At 35.1% G+C, this 23735-nt stretch overlaps 1 protein-coding gene across 1 annotated transcript in view; it reads right to left on the bottom strand.

Annotated features, from left to right (window-relative positions):
• Positions 1-23735, bottom strand: part of LOC102804847 (uncharacterized) — a 179915-nt gene that overhangs the window by 101613 nt on the left and 54567 nt on the right. Inside the window, exons 35-46 of the mRNA XM_085493076.1 lie at positions 21002-21314; positions 19084-19145; positions 15267-15430; positions 13731-13817; positions 13285-13417; positions 11821-12133; positions 11605-11666; positions 10903-11066; positions 10069-10288; positions 9483-9795; positions 5481-5709; positions 4632-4848 (exon numbers count right to left, since the gene is read on the bottom strand). Coding sequence (XP_085349202.1) covers positions 4632-4848; positions 5481-5709; positions 9483-9795; positions 10069-10288; positions 10903-11066; positions 11605-11666; positions 11821-12133; positions 13285-13417; positions 13731-13817; positions 15267-15430; positions 19084-19145; positions 21002-21314 — 2277 coding nt within the window. The remainder of the gene's footprint in view (positions 1-4631; positions 4849-5480; positions 5710-9482; positions 9796-10068; positions 10289-10902; positions 11067-11604; positions 11667-11820; positions 12134-13284; positions 13418-13730; positions 13818-15266; positions 15431-19083; positions 19146-21001; positions 21315-23735) is intronic.

The following is a 23735-nucleotide window of genomic DNA, read 5'->3' as shown; positions in this document are numbered from 1 at the left end:
GTCTTGGGTGGCCAAACTGACGGCGTTGAAGATCTGTGAGTTGGATTTTTCAATGAAATAGAAGTCCCCAAAAATTGTTTGATGATTATTTTTCGAAATTTTAACCCCAAATAAGCGCCAACCAGCCTTGAAATCGCCCGTGAGGATTTTTTCGGATGGGCGAATTTACGGCAAAATCCGGTAATTCATTTTTTGCCAATTTATATGCTGACTGACCTGGTGCGATGACCCTAGGCCCTGTACAGTCATATCCATAAAATGAGCAACCCACCCTGTTCCCAATGCATCTGTTATTATCGTCATCGTCGGTTTCATCGCCTCGAATGGAACATCGATCATTAGGTTTTCTTCCAACCCCCACCATGGTAGGACCAAGTGGTGGTGCTGTTGCGTGAATTCTGCGGTATTGTCCAGCAACAGTCTCTGAATAGGTCTGGATCGCAATGCTGCCTGCGGTACCAGCTTCCTCATTAACGCCATCCTCTCAATCAGTTTTATTAAGTCCCTGACTGAGGTATGCGACCCCCTCAAAACTAATGCTATCACCTTTACCATAGCTTTGCACAGTCTGGAAGATAGCTTGTACATGGCTTTTGCCGTGTCTATTTTCATGCCCAGAAATATCATTTTCTGAGTTGGCGTTAATTCGAACTTTTCTCAGTTGATCAAAAACCCCAAGCTCTGTAAAGTTTGAATTGTCTGGGTATTCTGCTTCGCATCTACCCTTAGATATGCTTTTACTACCCAATCGTCTAGGTAGGGGCTCAGATCCACTGTCCTCCGGTGTAATACTGATACTACTGTTCCTAGGATTTTTGTGAATACATATGGAGCCGATTTGAGACCGAATGGGAGAGATCTGCACTGATAAGTTGTCCCTCCTATTATGAACCTTAACAGGTTCTGATTCTGAGGATGTATCCCTGTATGGTGATATGCATTTCTCAGGTCCAATGAAGTTAGCCATTCTCCCATGCGTAGACTCACTCGTATGGCAGCTGGTGTTATCATTCTTAACTTGTCTACTATTACAAACCTGTTGAGTGGTTTTAAGTTCATCACCAACCGATAACCACCTGAAGATTTCTTGACTAGAAATACTCCGGAGTGGAAACCGGACTCTGATAGCTTCTTTACCGGAAACACTGCACCTGTCAACATAAGCTTGTTTACCAACTGTAACAGAGCTTCCCGTTTGACCTTGTCCCTGAGGAAAGAGGTACACAAGCCATGACTGGGAATTAAATTAGGTTGCCTGGTCAATGGTATTTTGTAACCGAAACAGAACATACTCATCCTTTATTAATTTTTTCCACACTGAGAATCTCTCCCTTAAGCGGAAAGCAATTGGTTTCTGAAATATTGACTGTTTTGCGAACAGCGCCCCCATCAGCAATCTTGGGCTCATTAGCATACTCAACGATTGGCCAATCAGCATCGAATACGGTCAATGAGGTCAATTTCTTTTTTGCAAGTCCGCCATCTTGTTTGTTCAATCGAGGCGACTGTGATAGGGTCTGTACCGAGAATTCTGTGGGAACGCGTCCATCGCCTTGGAAATAACCTTCTGCTCTGACAGATTTTATGCCTGGAAATAGCCCTGAAAAGGGCGTTTGAGATACATTTAACCCTGTTACACATAAATGATTTACACAATAAACAATATGATCGTTTCCTGAATTTATCCTTAATAATCTGTAAGACATTTAGTCAGGATGATTAGCAGCTGGCGCTTTCGAGTCGGTATATCTTTTCTCAGAATTGCCACCGGCACCCTTACCTCTACCTCTAGGCCGGTAATTACCTTGGATTACCCCTTTGGTGATAAAATGCATTTTTCTGCTCGGCAGATTTCTCAACAGACTCATATTTGAAAGAGCTACAGTTCTGTAAAGCTTTGCTCCTGCGCGGTGCACCAGAAAACAGGGTCTTCTTGGTAAGTTGGTTTGATGTTTTGGACAGTGCCCGACATTTTCCCGTCAAAGAAAGTGTCCGCTCTGAAATCCACTCTGCTTAGCTTGGCTTTAGTAGTGGATAAATCAATACTAGCAAAATATTTTCTTTCCAAACATCCTGGTGTTTCCAAAGCAAAAAAGTTGAACGCATTGCTAAACAAATCCTCATCAGCTGCATTCCTAGCTACCATGCACTTTCTAATATTGTCCACGATCTGGGCATGGGCTTCCGCACTTATAGCGTTGCTACTAATCAGTTCCTTGACCAACATATCCATCGATAAGGTGAACCAAGCCCGATAAGAGAGCGCCAGCGTGGACCGGTGAATAGTGTCATCCATACGTATCAGTGCCTTACAGTGTGGATCAAATGGTACAAAATGACGCTTCTGTTGTCCTGAATGAACCCATCGATTCTGTGGTACGCAATCCCTGGTATAGTTGTCCCATAAAGGTGGATCGAAACTGAGTGGCCATAAAACCCGAGACGGAGGAGCGTTTGATGGAATACGTTTCTCATCGTCCATAAGATCGGCGACTACGTAACGGTCATGACCCCAATATCTCATTGGGTACAGCAAATCATTTTGTGAGTAAGAACCTGTGTCCGAATTACCTTTGTACTGCCGATTACCCCACGAGCCCCCTTCAACTACTCGCTGTGCGATAAAAGCCGACTGAAGTACATGTACCCTTGCAGACCATGGTTAAACTTTAGTCTCCTTTAATGGCTTATTGCTCTGATTCCACGAGTTCATGGTAGCAAAACTCAGCATAGGAGGGTCGGGAGTATTAAATAATGATCCTTGATCTTTTCGTCTCTACGAACTGATCGTTGTTTTGTTGCTAACAAAGCCTCTGTACTCTCTCCTCCAAAAGCAGATGCCCATTGTTGCATAAACTGGGACATCATCGTCATGGGGTATTCTCTAGTTCTCTTAGCATCGAAAAACATCTCCAGTAGAGGCGATCCAGAACTTTTCCGAGGCTGCTGCTCCTGCTCCCATTCAGTTGTGACCAAGTTGAAAATAAGTTGATACAACACAATGTATGGTAGAGAATCGCCAGGTTTACACATTCCAGGCTTTATTTCTATTCGAGAAATTCTTACAATTCATTCATCTTACAACTAAAGTAAGTGAGTGAACAAAACACAAAGAAAAACCTAATGACAAAGAAAATACAAAAAGGTTACAAATACATAATACACTCTGCATTTCAAGGAAGCATATTCAAGAAAAATATAATCGAGGTGCAATATACAGTTTAAATCAAATGAATGGTAACAACATTGTTATGACAAATAGCACATGGTCGAACAATTCAGAATACAAAGAGTATTACTCACCCCGTCAATTAACAAACCCTAAATTCATTCCCGAAATACAGTGACAGTCTTCATAATTTACAGGAAATGCCATTACAGCCCTTTTTAGGTGAAATTGCACACTGGAATAAGCCAAATAAGCCAAGCCGAGTACCTTCTCAATGAAAGTTCAGGAGTCCTCTGCCACACCCAGCCCAACTGCTAACTTGCCACGCCCAGGTTATCTGGGTAGTAATTTATGCAAATGAACCATCTTCCTTTTAGTGATTCTATAGAGTTTATCCTTTTTTGATGCGTACAGCAGTTACAAATATAAACATGAAATAGTTATTTATTAAGATCATTTGATATCATTTACACCACACCAAACAAAATGGTTCTGAGACAATTCATTTGCAAACAGCAAACAGTGGAGTAGGGTAGAGTTGCGCCCTCTGTGGCTAAAACAACCATCTCCTGTAGCTGGTGCTACCATAGAAATAGTTGGCCAAAAGGGGTCAACGGAAATAAATATTACAATGCTCACACAGTAGACGCACAGAGGCTCAAATACCACTCGTCCATTGACCAGTTCTCACAAACACGACAAGTATTCTGCCGCATGAACTACACATCGTATGCTTGTCAAACGTCGGAAATGTGAAACCACATTGACATCTTGCCGCAAGTTCCGCCACTTGTTGAGGGTCATCTGCCATCACGTGAGAAAATGATTCGAGAACTGATGAGTGAGAAATTCCTTCCTAGTAGTTGTTTTGGTCTGAAACTGTGCCAGAAAGCGATAGACAATCGCTGAGAGTCTGGTGAAAAATGTAACATTATTTTTCGCCACCACGAACAATACCCTTAAAAAAGGTCGGACTACGAAAGTCGGATTTAAAAAGAAAGAGATTGTGCAAGGGTACACACGCAATTCCAGGGATGGAATTCCTGGAGGTAATCCCATCCAAAGATTTTAATCCGGGTTGGGGTTACTGACAACTCAATAACCTGTTATTAGATAACTTTTAGTTATCATAACAGTACAGTATTATCATCCTATATGACATAATTCCACAAATGGTACTTCATACAGGAAATGTAGATGTATTTTGTTTATAATTTATTTTATAACATGTAAATATTTAATTTTCAATAATTAAGCAATATTTTTCAAACGGTTCAAATCAAGATTAACAAGACAGGAACTTGTGTATTAAGTGAGCATGCATATGATACCCATCAAACTGAGAGCTCTCCTTTGAAACAATTTGATATTGTACTCAGCAGATGATGAATTGTGTTACTCTGGTTATTACACATGAAAACCAGATGACTGATACTGAGGTCAAGGGTAAACCTGTACTTACTTGGCAGAACTTCTTCATCTTGCCTTATTGCTGGCATTTCTCTGAGTACATCCAAATCATCTTGGTTCCTTGCCATCCATCTATCAAATCTAAATATCAACTCTTCCTCTGTACTCCTTTCTTTCATTCTCACCTCTTGTAAATGCCATCCATCCCACTTGTCAATGTCATTGTGCCCGATACGGATTTTGTAAATCTTACCAACATTCAGCTTCACCTGGTATAATTGGTAGAAGATACTAATTACTAGCACTGCACGTAGTGTTTTAACACCAATTCAGTACATCAGCATCCAAATTCAGATAGCAATTTTATTGCGTTCAGATAAGTGTCTAGTACTAAAGAGGTTATGTTGTATGCTTATTTCATGTTTTTTTTTATTGTATAACAAAAACATACTGCTCATTATAACTCATTTTTAAAAGGCTGCAGTTGTTACATCTCAAATTAATTCATTTTCCACAATGTGTCCAATGTGTTGATGGAGAGAAATCATGTAGTGGTGTTTCAATTGTAAAAGCAGGTGTCAAACACTTGCTAAAATTGCTAACTGCATGACTAGAAATTTTACCTGTTAACGCACTGCATTGGTGTTTGAAAACTACATGCAGCAGTAGTAAACATATGCTAATAAATCATTAGAATTTAAATTTAATATTATAATATCTACAGGTGTATTATCATTTCTGATTGTATTTCCATTTTTAGTCAGTACAGTCAGTGAATAGTAGGAGGTTATTACGAGGATACTGAAAAGTATGCACGAAGACAGTACAGCGGGAGTATCGATCAACGTGTTTGTATTACAAAGAAAATGTTTTGTTAGATCATGACATGGTATATACTTACTCTCTCAAAAATATCTATTCTACCAGGCTCAAAATACACTGTATCATTATCTCCCAGTGGAATATTATCTGATTTGCCTTGATCACCATACACAACAAGATACACTACAGCCTCCATGGCTGGAATAGAGTCTTCCGCAGTCACTATAGTTATGTCCCATTCTCCCTCTCTTTGTCCTGGCAATAGCTCCCTTTCAATAGTATTATCATCTTGCCCAACATCCAACCATCTAAACATGTGATATGGAGAGTTAAAAGCAATAAATGACATCAATCTTAATACAGGAACAAGTCATTGTTAATGACACAGTCCCCGTCCAAAATTGTGTGATCTGACATATCAATTTGATGCTAATGAAGTCATTGAGATTAGATTGAACCATTAATAGGAGATGGATTTGTAAAAAAAATATGATTTAGTGCTTTTACACAAGAATTGGACATAGGGCAGTCATATTGAATCAAATCACAAAAAATAATGTTCATGTTGATGTATCTATTGGTATACCGTCTTTGTACAAAATTTAAACAGAAATGTTCATTGCATTCATGGAAAAGTAGGCATGGGTATCATGAAAAACAAAATGACCACCAGTCAGCCATATTAGTTTGAATCACAGAAAAAAATATGACATGCAACTATAACCCAATATGTATGATCATCATACCAACTTTGATCCAAATCAGCCCAGTCATCTTCGAGAAACTGCTGCGGACACGTTTAGGTATCAGAAATAGCAAATTTTACATCCAAAATTATGTATTGTCTTCATGTAAAGTTTGAATAAAATCCGTCAATGGGTGTCCGAGATATAGATCCGGATGTACGTATGAATGGATGGATGGATGGATGGATGGACAGGCCGAAGCCAAATTAATAGTTCCCGTTTTCGGACTTTGTCTGAACGGGGACTAATTACCAGATTATTAGCAATGTTATGACGTACAGTAATTTAAAATATTGTGTTTTGATTGCTACTGTAACATAATAAAAACATAAGGAGTATGAAATTGCCATGTATCAAGTTGTTTTATATATTGATACATCATTTTGAATATATCAATTGTACTCAGAGGTCACAATAACTATCAGTAGCACAAGAAAGAAAGGGAGAGAGAAAACAAAAATGTTGATAATGACACTCAGTACAAATAAAGTTTTGTAGCGTTGAGAATCTCTTATGTTAAAGATATCAAATCTGGAAGTGGAAATATATCAACAAATTAGATACAGTGGATAGATATCAACATATTAGGTGCAGCGGAAAGATATCAACAAATTAGATACAGCACAAAGATATCAACAAATTAGATGCAGTGGAAATATATCAACAAAGTAGATGCAGCACAAAGATATCAACAAAGTAGATGCAGCACAAAGATATCAACAAAGTAGATGCAGCACAAAGATATCAACAAATTAGATGCAGCACAAAGATATCAACAAATTAGATGCAGCACAAAGATATCAACAAAGTAGATGCAGCACAAAGATATCAACAAATTAGATGCAGCACAAAGATATCAACAAATTAGATGCAGCACAAAGATATCAACAAATTAGATGCAGCACAAAGATATCAACAAATTAGATGCAGCACAAAGATATCAACAAATTAGATGCAGCACAAAGATATCAACAAATTAGATGCAGCACAAAGATATCAACAAATTAGATGCAGCACAAAGATATCAACAAATTAGATGCAGCACAAAGATATCAACAAATTAGATGCAGCACAAAGATATCAACAAATTAGATGCAGCACAAAGATATCAACAAATTAGATACAGCACAAAGATATCAACAAATTAGGTGCAGCACAAAGATATCAACAAATTAGATGCAGCACAAAGATATCAACAAATTAGATACAGCACAAAGATATCAACAAATTAGGTGCAGCACAAAGATATCAACAAATTAGATACAGCACAAAGATATCAACAAATTAGGTGCAGCACAAAGATATCAACAAATTAGATGCAGCACAAAGATATCAACAAATTAGATGCAGTACAAAGATATCAACAAATTAGATGCAGCACAAAGATATCAACAAATTAGGTGCAGCACAAAGATATCAACAAATTAGATACAGCACAAAGATATCAACAAATTAGGTGCAGCACAAAGATATCAACAAATTAGATGCAGCACAAAGATATCAACAAATTAGATGCAGCACAAAGATATCAACAAATTAGATGCAGTACAAAGATATCAACAAATTAGATACAGCGGATAGATATCAACATATTAGTTGCAGCACAAAGATATCAACAAATTAGGTGCAGCGGAAAGATATCAACAAATTAGATGCAGTGGATAGATATCAACATATTAGGTGCAGCGGAAAATATCAACAAATTAGATGCAGCACAAAGTATCAACAAACTAGGTGCAGCGGAAAGATATCAACAAATTAGATGCAGTGGATAGATATCAACATATTAGGTGCAGCACAAAGATATCAACAAATTAGATGCAGTGGATAGATATCAACATATTAGATGCAGCACAAAGATATCAACAAAGTAGATACAGCACAAAGATATCAACAAATTAGATGCAGCACAAAGATATCAACAAATTAGATGCAGCACAAAGATATCAACAAATTAGGTGCAGCACAAAGATATCAACATATTAGGTGCAGCACAAAGATATCAACAAATTAGGTGCAGCACAAAGATATCAACAAATTAGATACAGCACAAAGATATCAACAAATTAGGTGCAGCAAAAAGATATCAACAAATTAGATGCAGTGGAAAGATATCTTTTAATTTTACATTTAGATATATTGATGATGTTCTTTCCATCAACAATCCTAACTTTTGTGATTCGCTCCCATTGATATATCCCACAGAACTAGACATTAAAGAAACTATAGAATCAGCTTCCTCGGCCTCATACCTTGACATTTACCTCAAATTTGACAACAATGGTCATCTTTCTACCAGACTTTATGACAAAGGAGATGATTTTAATTTCATTATCATCAATTTTCCAAATTATGATTTTTTACAACAACATCTTCTTCTCAAGGGTTTATACATGTAAGAGAAAGACTAAACTTGCCATTTAAAAAGTTCTATGGCAAGTATCATCAGCTGGTGGACAAGTATCATGTTTCTATGAAACAGATGGTAATAGAAGTGATGGATGTCAATAGATTATTTTCCGTACAATTGTGAGATCTCGCGAGATGCATGAAAGACGTGCGTCGAACGTCTGCCGCAAAAAACGATTTTGAATTTGAATTTCTTTATTTCGTAGCTCACACCGACCGGCCGATCTTCGACAGGAATATTGTGGACAGCACATTATTAAGCATGAAAATGTTCCCCAAAATAATTTCGTGTTTGTCAAATCCCACGCGATGTTTGACGCCACTCCGATCTTTGTTTGTCCTGTTTTTACGTTCGATTTCACACATAACGCGTGATTCTCGCAGTGAACAGAAAATGGTCTTTTGTCTTGCACGAGGATGACCTAAAATTCACGATTGTGACTCAGAGAGATATATACATGTTTGTAGCGGGTGCCACATGTGGAGCAGGATGTGCTCATTCTTTTCGAAACACCTGACATCACCTCGTGGCTTGTGCCTTGAAGTCCATGTATCTCTTTCACCGATTTGACAGTGTGTTGTTTGTTTTGTTTGTGTGTTCTCGGATTTGTAAGTTTTGCCTTTTGACATTGATTGTTTGGATTATAGTTGGGTATTGCTGCTTGGATTTTTTTTTTGTAATAGAGACAGAATATTTAATAGTTCAAATATTTAGTAGTTTGCTAATTTGTTAATAACTTGTTTTCTACAATGGTGCAAAACTGATAACAATAAGGACCATGTTTATAAATTCACTTGTAAGCTTAGAAACAAATTACAGATTGAAGTATTGAATATCTGAAACATTTTTGTAAATGACTGTAAAATAACCAACTTATTACCAAACCGTTAAAAAATGGTTTCTGAAATCAGGACTGAAACTTTACCTGTTGTTTGGGAAGAAGACTTCCTCTTCAGCATCTTGTGCTTCCTTGATAACCACATCACTTAAAAACCATCCTTGGCCAGGCTCCTTCCCATGATGACCAACGACAACCTTCTTCAACTCACCAAGATGAACTGCTTCAATTTCAAAAATATCTTTTTGTCCTTTCTGAAACTTTATCTCATTGTTGAGTGATTTGTAGAGGACTCTGTTTCCAGTGTCTCCCCTTTCACCATAGATACACATGTAACATGTGGCTTCTGTGTCAGCATTTTCTTCTGTACCAGTGTTGACTTCAATGTGGTACTTGAGAACTACAGAATATTTTAGTAAAAGCGAGTTAACATGATGCATTATAACATAATCAGAGAAGAAGCAAAAAAAATTAAACATAATCATTACAATGTAAAAGCCTTATGCACAACGCCTAAAATTCACACACCCTGCCATTTTCTGGAGTATTGTTGTCTACATAGCTTCACCATGACTAGGACTGATCCTCACAAAAATTAGAGAAGGGTTGGCAGAAAATGTACATTTGTAAAATTACTCAAATAAATAAAACTAATCAAGGAAGTATATCTCACCCGGCAAAATGTCTTCTCCTTCCCTGATAGCAGGGAATTCCCTGACAATTTCCAGATCATCCTCTGTTCTGGACATCCATCTGTCAAACTGATATTCTAAAATCTCCCCAGTCTTTCTTTCTCTCATTTTAACTTTTTCTAGATGCCATCCATCCCAGTCAGCCCCATGGTCATATCCTATGCGAATCTTGAAGATTTTACCAATATCCTTGACTTTAATCTGTAAAGGAATATTTTAAGAGATGAAAAGATTTGCACCTAAAAGCAATGGTAGGTTCAAATTAATTTTTTAATATTTGTATCAACATTTGTAAACACTGTGTCTAGGATAAATGTAGATAAGAACATAGTTTATGCAAATGTCAAAAAAAAATTTGTTGTGTGCCCGCCTTCATGTAGTAGACATTGCGAAGATACAAGTAAAAAAAAAAATGTTTCATTACAACAGGAAATCTGAAAGTTTTAGTATGCCTAAATACATTGTATAAGCAGGCAGTCAATCACATTGTTTCAAATTTATTCTATGGACTTTTCATTTGATGACATGAAAATTTATTTAAATGTCTCCCTCATGTCAAGTAGGCTATGAAGAAAATATTCTTCAATTCTTTGTATACAAGAATTAATATAATTACATATTACAAGTGGCATCATACTACAAGAAGTGAATTCAAACAGTGACATCATATTAACCACAAGTAACATAATATTACAGGAAGCAACATCATATCACAGGAAGTGACATCATGTACTTAATACAAGAAGCAACATCATATTACAGGAAGCACCATCGTATATGTATTATAGGAAGTGACATAGCAGAGATAAACCTACATCTTCCTCATCAGTTGTGCCTGCTTCAAAGTAATCTGGTTTACCATCTCCCAATATAATAGGGTCTGTTTTGTCTTTTTCACCATATACAACAAGGTGTACTGCTGAGTTATTGCAAGGTCTGGAATCTTCAGCTGTTGTAATCCATAATGTCCACTCACCATCTTCAAAAAAAGCAATAATTAGTCATTCATTGGGTTTGTTTCAAATTATCCTTTGACCCAATGAATAAACATTTTAATTTTATTTTTTATTGTGTTTAGTACTACAATGTGCCTGATTATAAGAATGGTAAATGAAGCATGAACATCTGTGGAGAATGTCATCATACAGATACAGTCATCATACAGTGGTTTTTACTTTCACAGTCATCAAGATTCAACAATTATTTATCACATGTCCAAGGTCATTCCCAAGGTGTATATATTGGAAGTCAAATTATATAAAATATAGATCCTCAGATAAAAGAACACTGTACAACAACCAGTGTGAGAATACGTGAACACCTACCAGGCAAACCACAAGAGAGCTTAAAACTACCAGATTACTAAAACACATACCTGACTAGCCACAGGTGAGTTTACAACTACCAGAATACTTGAACACACCAGGTAAGCCACAAGTGAGCTTACAAATATTAGATTACTTAAACACATACCAGGTAATATGGTAATATGGATTCCATGTTAGATAGGTACTCACCTGCAGATCCAGGTTTCAATTCCCTTTCTACTTTCCTGTCATCTTTACTGACATCTAACCATCTGCAAAATAATAATAATCTTCAAAGTCTTCACCAACTTTATGAGAATTGATTTCAGATATGGATTTAAGGGCATTCATGCCAAGTGTTTACAACAGTGTCTTAAAATGATTGCTTATTTTTAGATAGATGAATCAATGCTTGAGATTGCTTACCTATTACATGGGAAATAATCACCACGTTCAGAGTCAGATGACTCCCTCACAATCACTTTATCTATGTACCATCCTTGCCCTGATTTCTTGCCATTGTGTCCAACCACCACCTTCTCTAAATCACCAAGATGAACTGCTTCAATTTCAAAAATATCTTTCTGTCCTTTCTGAAACTTTATCTCATTGTTGAGTGATTTGTAGAGGACTCTGTTTCCAGTGTCTCCCCGCTCACCATAGATGCAGATGTAACATGTGGCTTCTGTGTCAGCGTTTTCTACTGTACCAGTGTAAACTTGTACTTGGTACTTCATCACTTGCAATCAAAGAGTAATAAATAAAGCTGAGTGAGTTGTAATGAAGATCTCAATGAAACAAGCATTTTATGAGACAAGCAGTCTGTCTTTACTTTACAGTGTCTGACTGATGTATACAGAATGCAAAGTAAAACTAGCAGCCTGTCGGCTGAGATAGCTCCGCTGTTATCAATGAACATTTCAATTAAAGAACTGAAGATATCATCAGAAAATGAACAATCTGTATTAAAGCAATCGAACTTGCTGTTTTCACCAAAAATTCGAAAATATAACTTTTTATCAAAAATATTCATTAAAATTAGATAATTGAAGAACAAAATCATAACAAAATGAACAAATCTGGGAGAGGTCTACCTGTAGTACCTATGTAGTATATACATGTATGATATCAAAGCAATTAGACTTGCATTTTTTAACAAGAAGTCGAAAATATCACTTTTTACCAAAAATTACAAAAAATATTCACCAAAATTAGAGAACTGAAGATATCATGAAATGAACAAATCTGAGAGAGGTCCACATGTTGTACCTATATATGTGATATCAAAGCAATTGGACTTGGACTTGACGCAAGAAGTCGAAAATATAATTTTAAATTTAAAGTTGATGACGGCGACGCCAACGGCAACAATGGACGACGGCGACGCCAACGGCAACGATGGATGCCGACGAACAATCAGCAATACTATAAGCTCCACTCGTCGACAGTGGAGCTAATAAAGAGAAAAACTAAAAGTCAGTGGCAAGTGTCAATAAAAAGCCAAGGAACCACAGCTTTCTGTTGCCCATTGCCGGTCACAAACCAGCCCAATAAATCCAAGTGCACACTTTGTATGCTATATTTCTAGACATAAAACAAACTTGAAACAAAAGGAACATCTGATCCACATGACCTGCAGAATTTTTTGTTGAGGTAAAACATGAAAGATTTTTGCTCCAACGTCTATATTCTTTTATGAGAACATGAATTCAGTCCACTGTTTACAGGAGAGATGTAAATTTAAAAATACAATGAGAACAAAAGTTTTCCCCTCATACATGTATACCTTGACTTTCATCTATAATGATATGGAAAAAGTAAAAATACAAGAATAGTACAGAAGATTGAAGAAATCATAAATATGAATATATAAATGTAAGTAATTATCACCTGGTAATGTGTTCTGTCCACTTCTAATAACAGGCATTTCCCTGACGATATCTAAATCATCATCAGTTCTTGACATCCATCTATCAAAAGTAAACAGTAATTCTTCTTTGGATTTCCTGTCTCTCATTTTTACCTGTAATAAATTACATTTCGTGATAATTCACTTTTTACAATGAATTGATCCATAAATGTACTTTGTCCTTTCTAGTACAGATGAGACACCTAGTCTTATTTCTCTAACTCCATATTATGAAATATTAAACTCATTTGGCAGCAAAAATGTAATGGTTTTTGGTCTGTCCAAAGTGCTATATTTGCTCAATTAATAAATGACACATGTGGCAACGGTGAAAATAAGTTGCATTTTGAAGATTTTAAATTTAATGCTAGGTGATATACGTAATGAATTAAATGTTGATGGAAGGAAGAATGTGAACACACGTTACCTCTTTTAGATGCCATCCTTCCCAGTTGTCATTGTTTTCATGTCCAATACGTATCTTGTAAATCTGTCCTATACTTCCTACATTAATCTGTGCCCAAAAAAAAATCAAAGGAAGCTTAGAAAGAACAAACACATGCATATGTGTAACATGATGTAAATTTATGAATATGATTGGTCAAGGCATGTCACTCTGGAACGGTATTCATTAAAACAAAATAACCACCAGTCAGCTATTTTGAAAAAAATGTGTGAATGAATTTTGTCAATACACAACCAAGATCTTGATCCGGAATGATCAAGGTTCAATAATATCCAATGTATGTACAGAGTGGGAATGAAATTTGTCAATACACAACCAAGATCTTGATCCGGAATGATCAAGGTTCAATAATATCCAATGTATGTACAGAGTGTGAATGAAATTTGTCAATACACAACCAAGATCTTGATCCGGAATGATCAAGGTTCAATAATATCCAATGTATGTACAGAGTGTGAATTAATTTTGTCAATACACAACCAAGATCTTGATCCGGAATGATCAAGGTTCAATAATATCCAATGTATGTACAGAGTGTGAAAGAATTTTGTCAATACACTACCAAGATCTTGATCCGGAATGATCAAGGTTCAATAATATCCAATGTATGTACAGAGTGTGAATGAAATTTGTCAATACACTACCAAGATCTTGATCCGGAATGATCAAGGTTTAATAATATCCAATGTATGTACAGAGTGTGAATGAAATTTGTCAATACACTACCAAGATCTTGATCCGGAATGATCAAGGTTCAATAATATCCAATGTATGTACAGGATGTGAATGAAATTTGTCAATACACAATCAAGATCTTGATCCGGAATGATCAAGGTTCAATAATATCCAATGTTTGTACAGAGTGTGAATGAATTTTGTCAATACACAACCAAGATCTTGATCCGGAATGATCAAGGTTCAATAATATCCAATGTATGTACAGAGTGTGAATGAAATTTGTCAATACACAACCAAGATCTTGATCCGGAATGATCAAGGTTTCATAATATCCACTGTATGTACAGAGTGGAAATGAAACTGAAGATATCATCACGAAATAAGCAAATCTGAGAGAGGTCTATGTGGCGTACCTATATGAGTATTGTCAAAACAAGGAGTCGAAAATATTACTTTTTACCAAAACTGACAAAAATATTCAACAAAATTAGAGAAATCATCACAATAGTACATATACACCAAGTATTAAAGCATTAAGAATTATAGTTTTCAAGAAGAAGTTGAAAAAGCAAAAAGTTGACACAGATACAGTACGACAACAGACAATCACTCATATGATAAGCTCCGCTCGACAAAGTCGAGAGCAGAGCTAAAAAAAATATAATTCATGATGATGGAATGTATTCCAGAACATTCTCCTGTTTGTGATCTCTCATTGCCGGAAAAAAATACACTAAGCTCATACATTAGTTTTTAAACACAAAAAAGTAAAATGAATTTGATACATTGCAAAACTATTAAACTGTTTATTATACTTACATCAACTTCATTAGTTGTGTTGGCTTCAAAGTAATCTGGTTTACCATCTCCCAATAATATGGAGTCAGTTTTACCATTTTTACCGTATACAACTAAATGAACTGGAGATTCCTTGCGAGGTTTGGAATCTTCTGCTGTGGCTATCCATACTGTCCATTCTCCATCTAAAATAAGTCAATGCTCAAAACAGTTAGATATACTGGATGAATACATGGTAAATTGTGGTAAAATGATTATCCCTCTAGATTTACAATGCATTATGGTAGAATAGTTATCCCTTTAGATTTGCAATGCATTATGATAGAATGGTTATCCCTTTAGATTTGCAATGCATTATGGTAGAATGGTTATCCCTTTAGATCTGCAATGCATTATGGTAGAATGGTTATCCCTATAGATTTGCAATGCATTATGGTAGAATGGTTATCCCTTTAGATTTGCAATGCATTATGGTAGAATGGTTATCCCTTTAGATTTGCAATGCATTATGATAGAATGGTTATCCCTTTAGATTTGCAATGCATTTTGGTAGAATGGTTATCCCTTTAGATTTGCAATGCATTATGGTAGAATGGTTATCCTTTAGATTTGCAATGCATTATGTTAGAATGGTTATCCCTTTAGATTTGCAATGCATTATGGTAGAATAGTTATCCCTCTAGATTTGCAATGCATTATGATAGAATGGTTATCCCTTTAGATTTGCAATGCATTATGGTAGAATGGTTATCCCTTTAGATCTGCAATGCATTATGGTAGAATGGTTATCCCTATAGATTTGCAATGCATTATGGTAGAATGGTTATCCCTATAGATTTGCAATGCATTATGGTAGAATGGTTATCCCTTTAGATTTGTAATGCATTATGGTAGAATGGTTATCCCTTTAGATTTGCAATGCATTATGGTAGAATGGTTATCCCTTTAGATTTGCAATGCATTATGGTAGAATGGTTATCCCTTTAGATTTGCAATGCATTATGGTAGAATGGTTATCCCTTTAGATTTGCAATGCATTATGGTAGAATGGTTATCCCTTTAGATTTGCAATGCATTATGGTAGAATGGTTATCCCTTTAGATTTGCAATGCATTATGGTAGAATGGTTATCCCTTTAGATTTGCAATGCATTATGGTATAATGGTTATCCTTTTAGATTTGCAATGCATTATGGTATAATGGTTATCCCTTTAGATTTGCAATGCATTATGGTATAATGGTTATCCCTTTAGATTTGCAATGCATTATGGTAGAATGGTTATCCCTTTAGATTTGCAATGCATTATGGTAGAATGGTTATCCCTTTAGATTTGCAATGCATTATGGTAGAATGGTTATCCCATTAGATTTGCAATGCATTATGGTAGAATGGTTACCCCATTAGATTTGCAATGCATTATGGTATAATGGTTATCCCTTTAGATTTGCAATGCATTATGGTAGAATGATTATCTCTTTAGATTTGCAATGCATTATGGTAGAATGGTTATCCCTTTAGATTTGCAATGCATTTTGATAGAATGGTTATCCCTTTAGATTTGCAATGCATTATAGTAGAATGGTTATCTCTTTAGATTTGCAATGCATTTTGATAGAATGGTTATCCCTTTAGATTTGCAATGCATTTTGATAGAATGGTTATCCCTTTAGATTTGCAATGCATTTTGATAGAATGGTTATCCCTTTAGATTTGCAATGCATTATGGTAGAATGGTTATACCTTTAGATTTGCAATGCATTATGGTAGAATGGTTATCCCTTTAGATTTGCAATGCATTTTGATAGAATGGTTATCCCTTTAGATTTGCAATGCATTATGGTAGAATGGTTATCTCTTTAGATTTGCAATGCATTTTGATAGAATGGTTATCCCTTTAGATTTGCAATGCATTTTGATAGAATGGTTATCCCTTTAGATTTGCAATGCATTTTGATAGAATGGTTATCCCTTTAGATTTGCAATGCATTATTGTAGAATGGTTATCCCTTTAGATTTGCAATGCATTTTGATAGAATGGTTATCCCTTTAGATTTGCAATGCATTTTGGTAGAATGGTTATCCCTTTAGATTTGCAATGCATTATGGTAGAATAGTTATCCCTTTAGATTTGTAATGCATTATGGTAGAATGGTTATCCCTTTAGATTTGCAATGCATTATGGTAGAATGGTTATCCCTTTAGATTTGCAATGCATTATGGTAGAATGGTTATCCCTTTAGATTTGCAATGCATTATGGTAGAATGGTTATCCCTTTAGATTTGCAATGCATTATGGTAGAATGGTTATCCCTTTAGATTTGCAATGCATTATGGTAGAATGGGTATCCCTTTAGATTTGCAATGCATTATGGTAGAATGGTTATCCCTTTAGATCTGCAATGCATTATGGTAGAATGGTTATCCCTTTAGATTTGCAATGCATTATGGTAGAATGGTTATCTCTTTAGATTTGCAATGCATTATGATAGAATGGTTATCCCATTAGATTTGCAATGCATTATGGTAGAATGATTATCCCTTTAGATTTGCAATGCATTATGGTAGAATGGTTATCCCTTTAGAATTGCAATGCATTTTGATAGAATGGTTATCCCTTTAGATTTGCAATGCATTATGGTAGAATGGTTATCCCTTTAGATTTGCAATGAATTATGGTAGAATGGTTATCCCTTTAGATTTGTAATGCATTATGGTAGAATGATTATCCCTTTAGATTTGCAATGCATTATGGTAGAATGGTTATCTCTTTAGATTTGCAATGCATTATGGTAGAATAGTTATCCCTTTAGATTTGCAATGCATTTTGATAGAATGGTTATCCCTTTAGATTTGCAATGCATTATGATAGAATGGTTATCCCTTTAGATTTGCAATACATTATGGTAGAATGGTTATCACTTTAGATTTGCAATGCATTATGGTAGAATGGTTATCCCTTTTAGATTTGCAATGCATTATGGTAGAATGGTTATCCCTTTAGATTTGCAATGCATTATGGTAGAATGGTTATCCCTTTAGATTTGCAATGCATTATGGTAGAATGGTTATCCCTTTAGATTTGCAATGCATTATGGTAGAATGGTTATCCCTTTAGATTTGCAATGCATTATGATAGAATGGTTATCCCTTTAGATTTGCAATGCATTATGGTAGAATGGTTATCTCTTTAGACTTGCAATGCATTATGGTAGCATGGTTATCCCTTTAGATTTGCAATGCATTTTGATAGAATGGTTATCCCTTTAGATTTGCAATGCATTATGGTAGAATGGTTATCCCTTTAGATTTGCAATGCATTATGGTAGAATGGTTATCCCTTTAGATTTGCAATGCATTATGGTAGAATGGTTATCCCTTTAGATTTGCAATGCATTATGGTAGAATGGTTATCCCTTTAGATTTGCAATGCATTATGGTAGAATGGTTATCCCTTTAGATTTGCAATGCATTATGGTAGAATGGTTATCCCTTTAGATTTGCAATGCATTATGGTAGAATGGTTATCCCTTTAGATTTGCAATGCATTATGGGAGAATGGTTATCCCTTTAGATTTGCAATGCATTATGGGAGAATGGTTATCTCTTTTAGATTTGCAATGCATTATGGTAGAATGGTTATCCCTTTAGATTTGCAATGCATTATGGTAGAATGGTTACTCTCTAGATCCTTGTAGCGTGAACCCAGGCTATTGTTGACTCTTGTAACCTAGGAGCAAATAGGAAGTGGTACCGGTACTGATTGGTACCAGTACACATCGTAGATTATTTCAAAACAGAAAAATATCAAATGTGAATAAAAGTGAAGGCAAAGCTTACCTGGAGTTGATGGTTTTAAAGTTCGCTCTATCTTATGATCATCTTTGCCAGCATCAAGCCATCTGATAAAAACATAATACCACATTAGTGTATTCATGCAATTCAGGTACATGTACATTTAATGGAAGCAGAGGTCTGGCTTCTGTTACTCTGTACATGAAATTTGAGATCTATGAATGAATTCTGACGATAAAAAAACATGTATGTGCTGCAAAATGCCCTAAATATCGGGTATAAAATAGGCTGTGAAGTAGACTACAAACGTCTTCTTCGCATGGCACCATTTATCCTCTAGACGGCTAGTTGATGACATCATCCTGATAATTGAAACCTCTTGCTCACATATTGAAAACACTGATCGCTGGTACAAGAGTGAGTGGTCAAAATGGTGATTTTAATGATACAGTTTTGGGATACAAGTATTAACGCTTCAAATCTATGCCACTTTGTATCGTGCCTTCTTGTTACATGATTTGGATGCTTGTTCTGATTTTAGTGAATAAATATAAGGAAATTGGATGAAAGGATTACTGTGGACAAACGTTATTAGTCTTATGAATTTAGCATACATATGTAATGTGAATTGGCAGTGTTCCACAATATGCTGATGGAGTAGGACTGTGTTCCATTTGTATCTAGGGCTGCTTGCTCATTACAATGATGATTATCAAGACTTTTAATTGACAAACCATGCATGGCACAGTCCCTGTTAGTTATCAAATTTAAGATTATATAGTTTTGTTTATAGTAATATAGCTGGAATATAAACATGTCAGGAATATGATTATGATGATTGTTTAACATTTAAATCATTGACATTTGTATCTGATCATCAAACGAGTATTGAGAGACATTGCTCTGGAACAGCATTAAAAAATAAAATCAGCCATTTTGAATACATGTATAATGAATATATAAAGTTTGAACATAGTCAGTCGAAGCATGTCAGAGATAAGTCTCTAGAAGCCAATTCATTAAAACAAAATGGCCATTAGTCAGCCATTCTGAATCTGATCTAAAAAATAAAAATAACGTGCATCAGGAACCCGTAATGTCTAATGTATGTACTAAGTTTGAACAAAACCCATCCATAAATGCAAGAATTGCTTGATATTTGATGATTTTTTAGCACAAAAATGGACACCATTCGGCCATTTTTCATAGGATCGTCAAACAAATATATCTGTATATCTATGACATGTATAATGAATATTTAAAATTTGAACATAATCAGTCACAGCAAGTCAGAGATATGGCACTAGAACCACATTTATTAAAACAAAATGACCGCCATTCGGCCATTTCGAATCAAATCGTGAAACAAATTGATATGCATGATATGTAAATTATCATGTATGATGTATGTGTGAAGTTTGATTGTGATTGGTCCATGCACGCACGCACAGAGGTCAAAACATAAGTCCCCAATTTCGGACTGCGTCCGCACAGGGACTAATTAGCCTTCTAGAGGCGAAATGCACCCTGCAAAAAGAACGTTTGTCGTCTACTTCACATCCCATTTTATAGCCGATATTTAGGGCATTTCACAGCACATACAAGTTGTTTTTATAGCCTGAATTCATTCATATACCTCAAATTTAATGTACAGACTTCCCTCTGCTTCCCTTTAATGAAGACAACATGTTTTATCTATACTATAATATACATCTGTGGTGAATTAACAAGCATCCCCATGGTCATATTAATTGACTCACAGTGAAGAACAGATTTCCTTCAGTTTGTTTTTCCAATTTGCAGACATGTGTACCAATATTTCAGAAGGAGAAGCAGGATAGCAAATTTTTAGTCAGGTGAGAAAAAAAATACTATTTATGTAAATCGATAACATTGTTAAATAGCAAAAAAGTAATAACATGTATTAAAGAAGAAAGCAATCATTTCAAGACAATTTTCTTACTTCTTGCACTGAAAGTACCACTCCTTGTCTGCGTCTTCCGCCTCTTTGATGATAACCTTATCTAGTGACCAACCCTGTCCAGCTCTTATCATATCATGTCCAACAATTACTTTCTTCAAATCACCCAAATGAACGGCTTCAATCTCAAAGATATCCATCTGTCCTTTCTGTAATTTCTTTTCATTATTGAGTGATTTGTAGAGGATTCTTTTGCCAGTGTCTCCTCTCTCACCATGTACCTCCATATATATCTTGGCATCGGTACCAGCATTATCATCCTCACTTGTATAGACTTGGATGTGGTATCTCAAAACTGAGGTGAAATTATACAAGACATGACTTAAAAATTGAGCAAAGAATCATCTATCTAAATTTATATATCTTGTGTAACAGCTATAGTCAGCCATTTTATCTGCAAATAAAAAAAATGTGGGGTATGTGTATACTATCAATGTATCAACCATATACCACATTAGGGAAAAATCAGTCCATGAAATCATGAGATAATGTGATGAATGAATGTAACCCAATCCATAATCCTTTGGACTATGTCCTCTTTGGGTTTAAAAAAACAGTGATTACTGAAACATTACATACATGGAAAAAGTCATTCCATTTGTTTAATATCATCATGAAATCTGTCAAACCAATCTCAGTACTTGTTTTACCTTTCAAAAAGTGCTAGTCACCTTTTTAAAACAAGCAGCCTATCGGCTGAGATAGCTCCGCTGTTAGAAATGCACATTTCAATTAAAGAACTGAAGACATCATCAGAAAATGAACAATATGTATAGTATCAAAGCAATCAGACTTACAGTTTTTAACAAGAAGTCGAAAATATCACTTTTTACCAAAAATGACTAAAATATTCAGCAAAATTAGAGAATTGAAGATATCATCACGAAATGAACAAATCTGAGAAAGGTCTACATGTAGTATCTATATATGTAATATCAAAGCAATTGAACTTTTGGTTTTTAACAAGAAGTCGAAAATATCACTTTTTACCAAATATGACAAAAATATTCACCAAAATTATAGAATCCAAGATATCATCACGAAATGAACAAATCTGAGAAAGGTCTACATGTAGTATCTAAATATGTAATATCAAAGCAATTGAACTATTGGTTTTTAACAAGAAGTCGAAAATATCACTTTTTACCAAAAATTACAAAAATATTCACGAAAATTAGAGAATTGAAGACATCATCACAAAATGAACAAATCTGAGAGAGGTCCACATGTAGTACCTATGTATGTAATATCAAAGCAATCGGACTTGTGATTTTTAACAAGAAGTCGAAAATATCACTTTTTACCAAAAATGACAAAAATATTCACCAAAATTAGAGAATTGAAGATATCATTACAAAATGAACAAATCTGAGAGAGGTCCACATGTAGTACCTATATATGTAATATCAAAGCAATTGCACTTGCGGTTTTTAACAAGAAGTCGAAAATATCACTTTTTACCAAAAATGACAAAAATATTCACCAAAATTAGAGAATTAAAGATATCATTACAAAATGAACAAATCTGAGAGAGGTCCACATGTAGTACCTATATATGTAATATCAAAGCAATTGCACTTGCGGTTTTTAACAAGAAGTCGAAAATATCACTTTTTACCAAAAATGACAAAAATATTCACCAAAATTAGAGAATTGAAGATATCAACATGAAATGAACAAACCTAAGAGAGGTCTACCCAAGGTACATATACACCAAGTATCAAAGCATTCAGGCTTGTAGTTTTCAAGAAGAAGTCGAACAAGCAGCCTGTCGGCTGAGATAGCTCCGCTGTTAGCAATGCACATGGCAATTAAAGAACAGAAGATATCATTAGAAAATGAACAAATCTGAGAGAGGTCCACATGTAGTACCTATATGTATAATATATCAAAGCAATTGGACTTGCGGTTTTCAACAAGAAGTCGAAAATATCACTTTTTACCAAAAATTACAAAAATATTCATCAAAATTAGAGAATTAAAGATATCATTATGAAATGAACAAATCTGAGAGAGGTCCACATGTAGTACCTATATATGTAATATCAAAGCAATTGGACTTGCGGTTTTCAACAAGAAGTCGAAAATATCACTTTTTACCAAAAATTACAAAAATATTCACCGAAATTAGAGAATTAAAGATATCATTACAAAATGAACAAATCTGAGAGAGGTCCACATGTAGTACCTATATATGTAATATCAAAGCAATTGGACTTGCGGTTTTCAACAAGAAGTCGAAAATATCACTTTTTACCAAAAATTACAAAAATATTCACCAAAATTAGAGAATTAAAGATATCATTACAAAATGAACAAATCTGAGAGAGGTCCACATGTAGTACCTATATATGTAATATCAAAGCAATTGGACTTGCGGTTTTCAACAAGAAGTCGAAAATATCACTTTTTACCAAAAATTACAAAAATATTCACCAAAATTAGAGAATTAAAGATATCATTACAAAATGAACAAATCTGAGAGAGGTCCACATGTAGTACCTATATATGTAATATCAAAGCAATTGGACTTGCGGTTTTCAACAAGAAGTCGAAAATATCACTTTTTACCAAAAATTACAAAAATATTCACCAAAATTAGAGAATTGAAGATATCATTACAAAATAAACAAATCTGAGAGAGGTCGACATGTAGTACCTATATATGTAATATCAAAGCAATTGCACTTGCGGTTTTCAACAAGAAGTCGAAAAT

Source organism: Saccoglossus kowalevskii, chromosome 18, assembly GCF_978046115.1.
Source record: "Saccoglossus kowalevskii chromosome 18, keSacKowa6.1, whole genome shotgun sequence".
NCBI lineage: Eukaryota > Metazoa > Hemichordata > Enteropneusta > Harrimaniidae > Saccoglossus > Saccoglossus kowalevskii.
The sequence above is the reverse complement of the archived record's forward strand: the minus strand, read 5'-3'. Positions and strand labels throughout refer to the sequence as shown.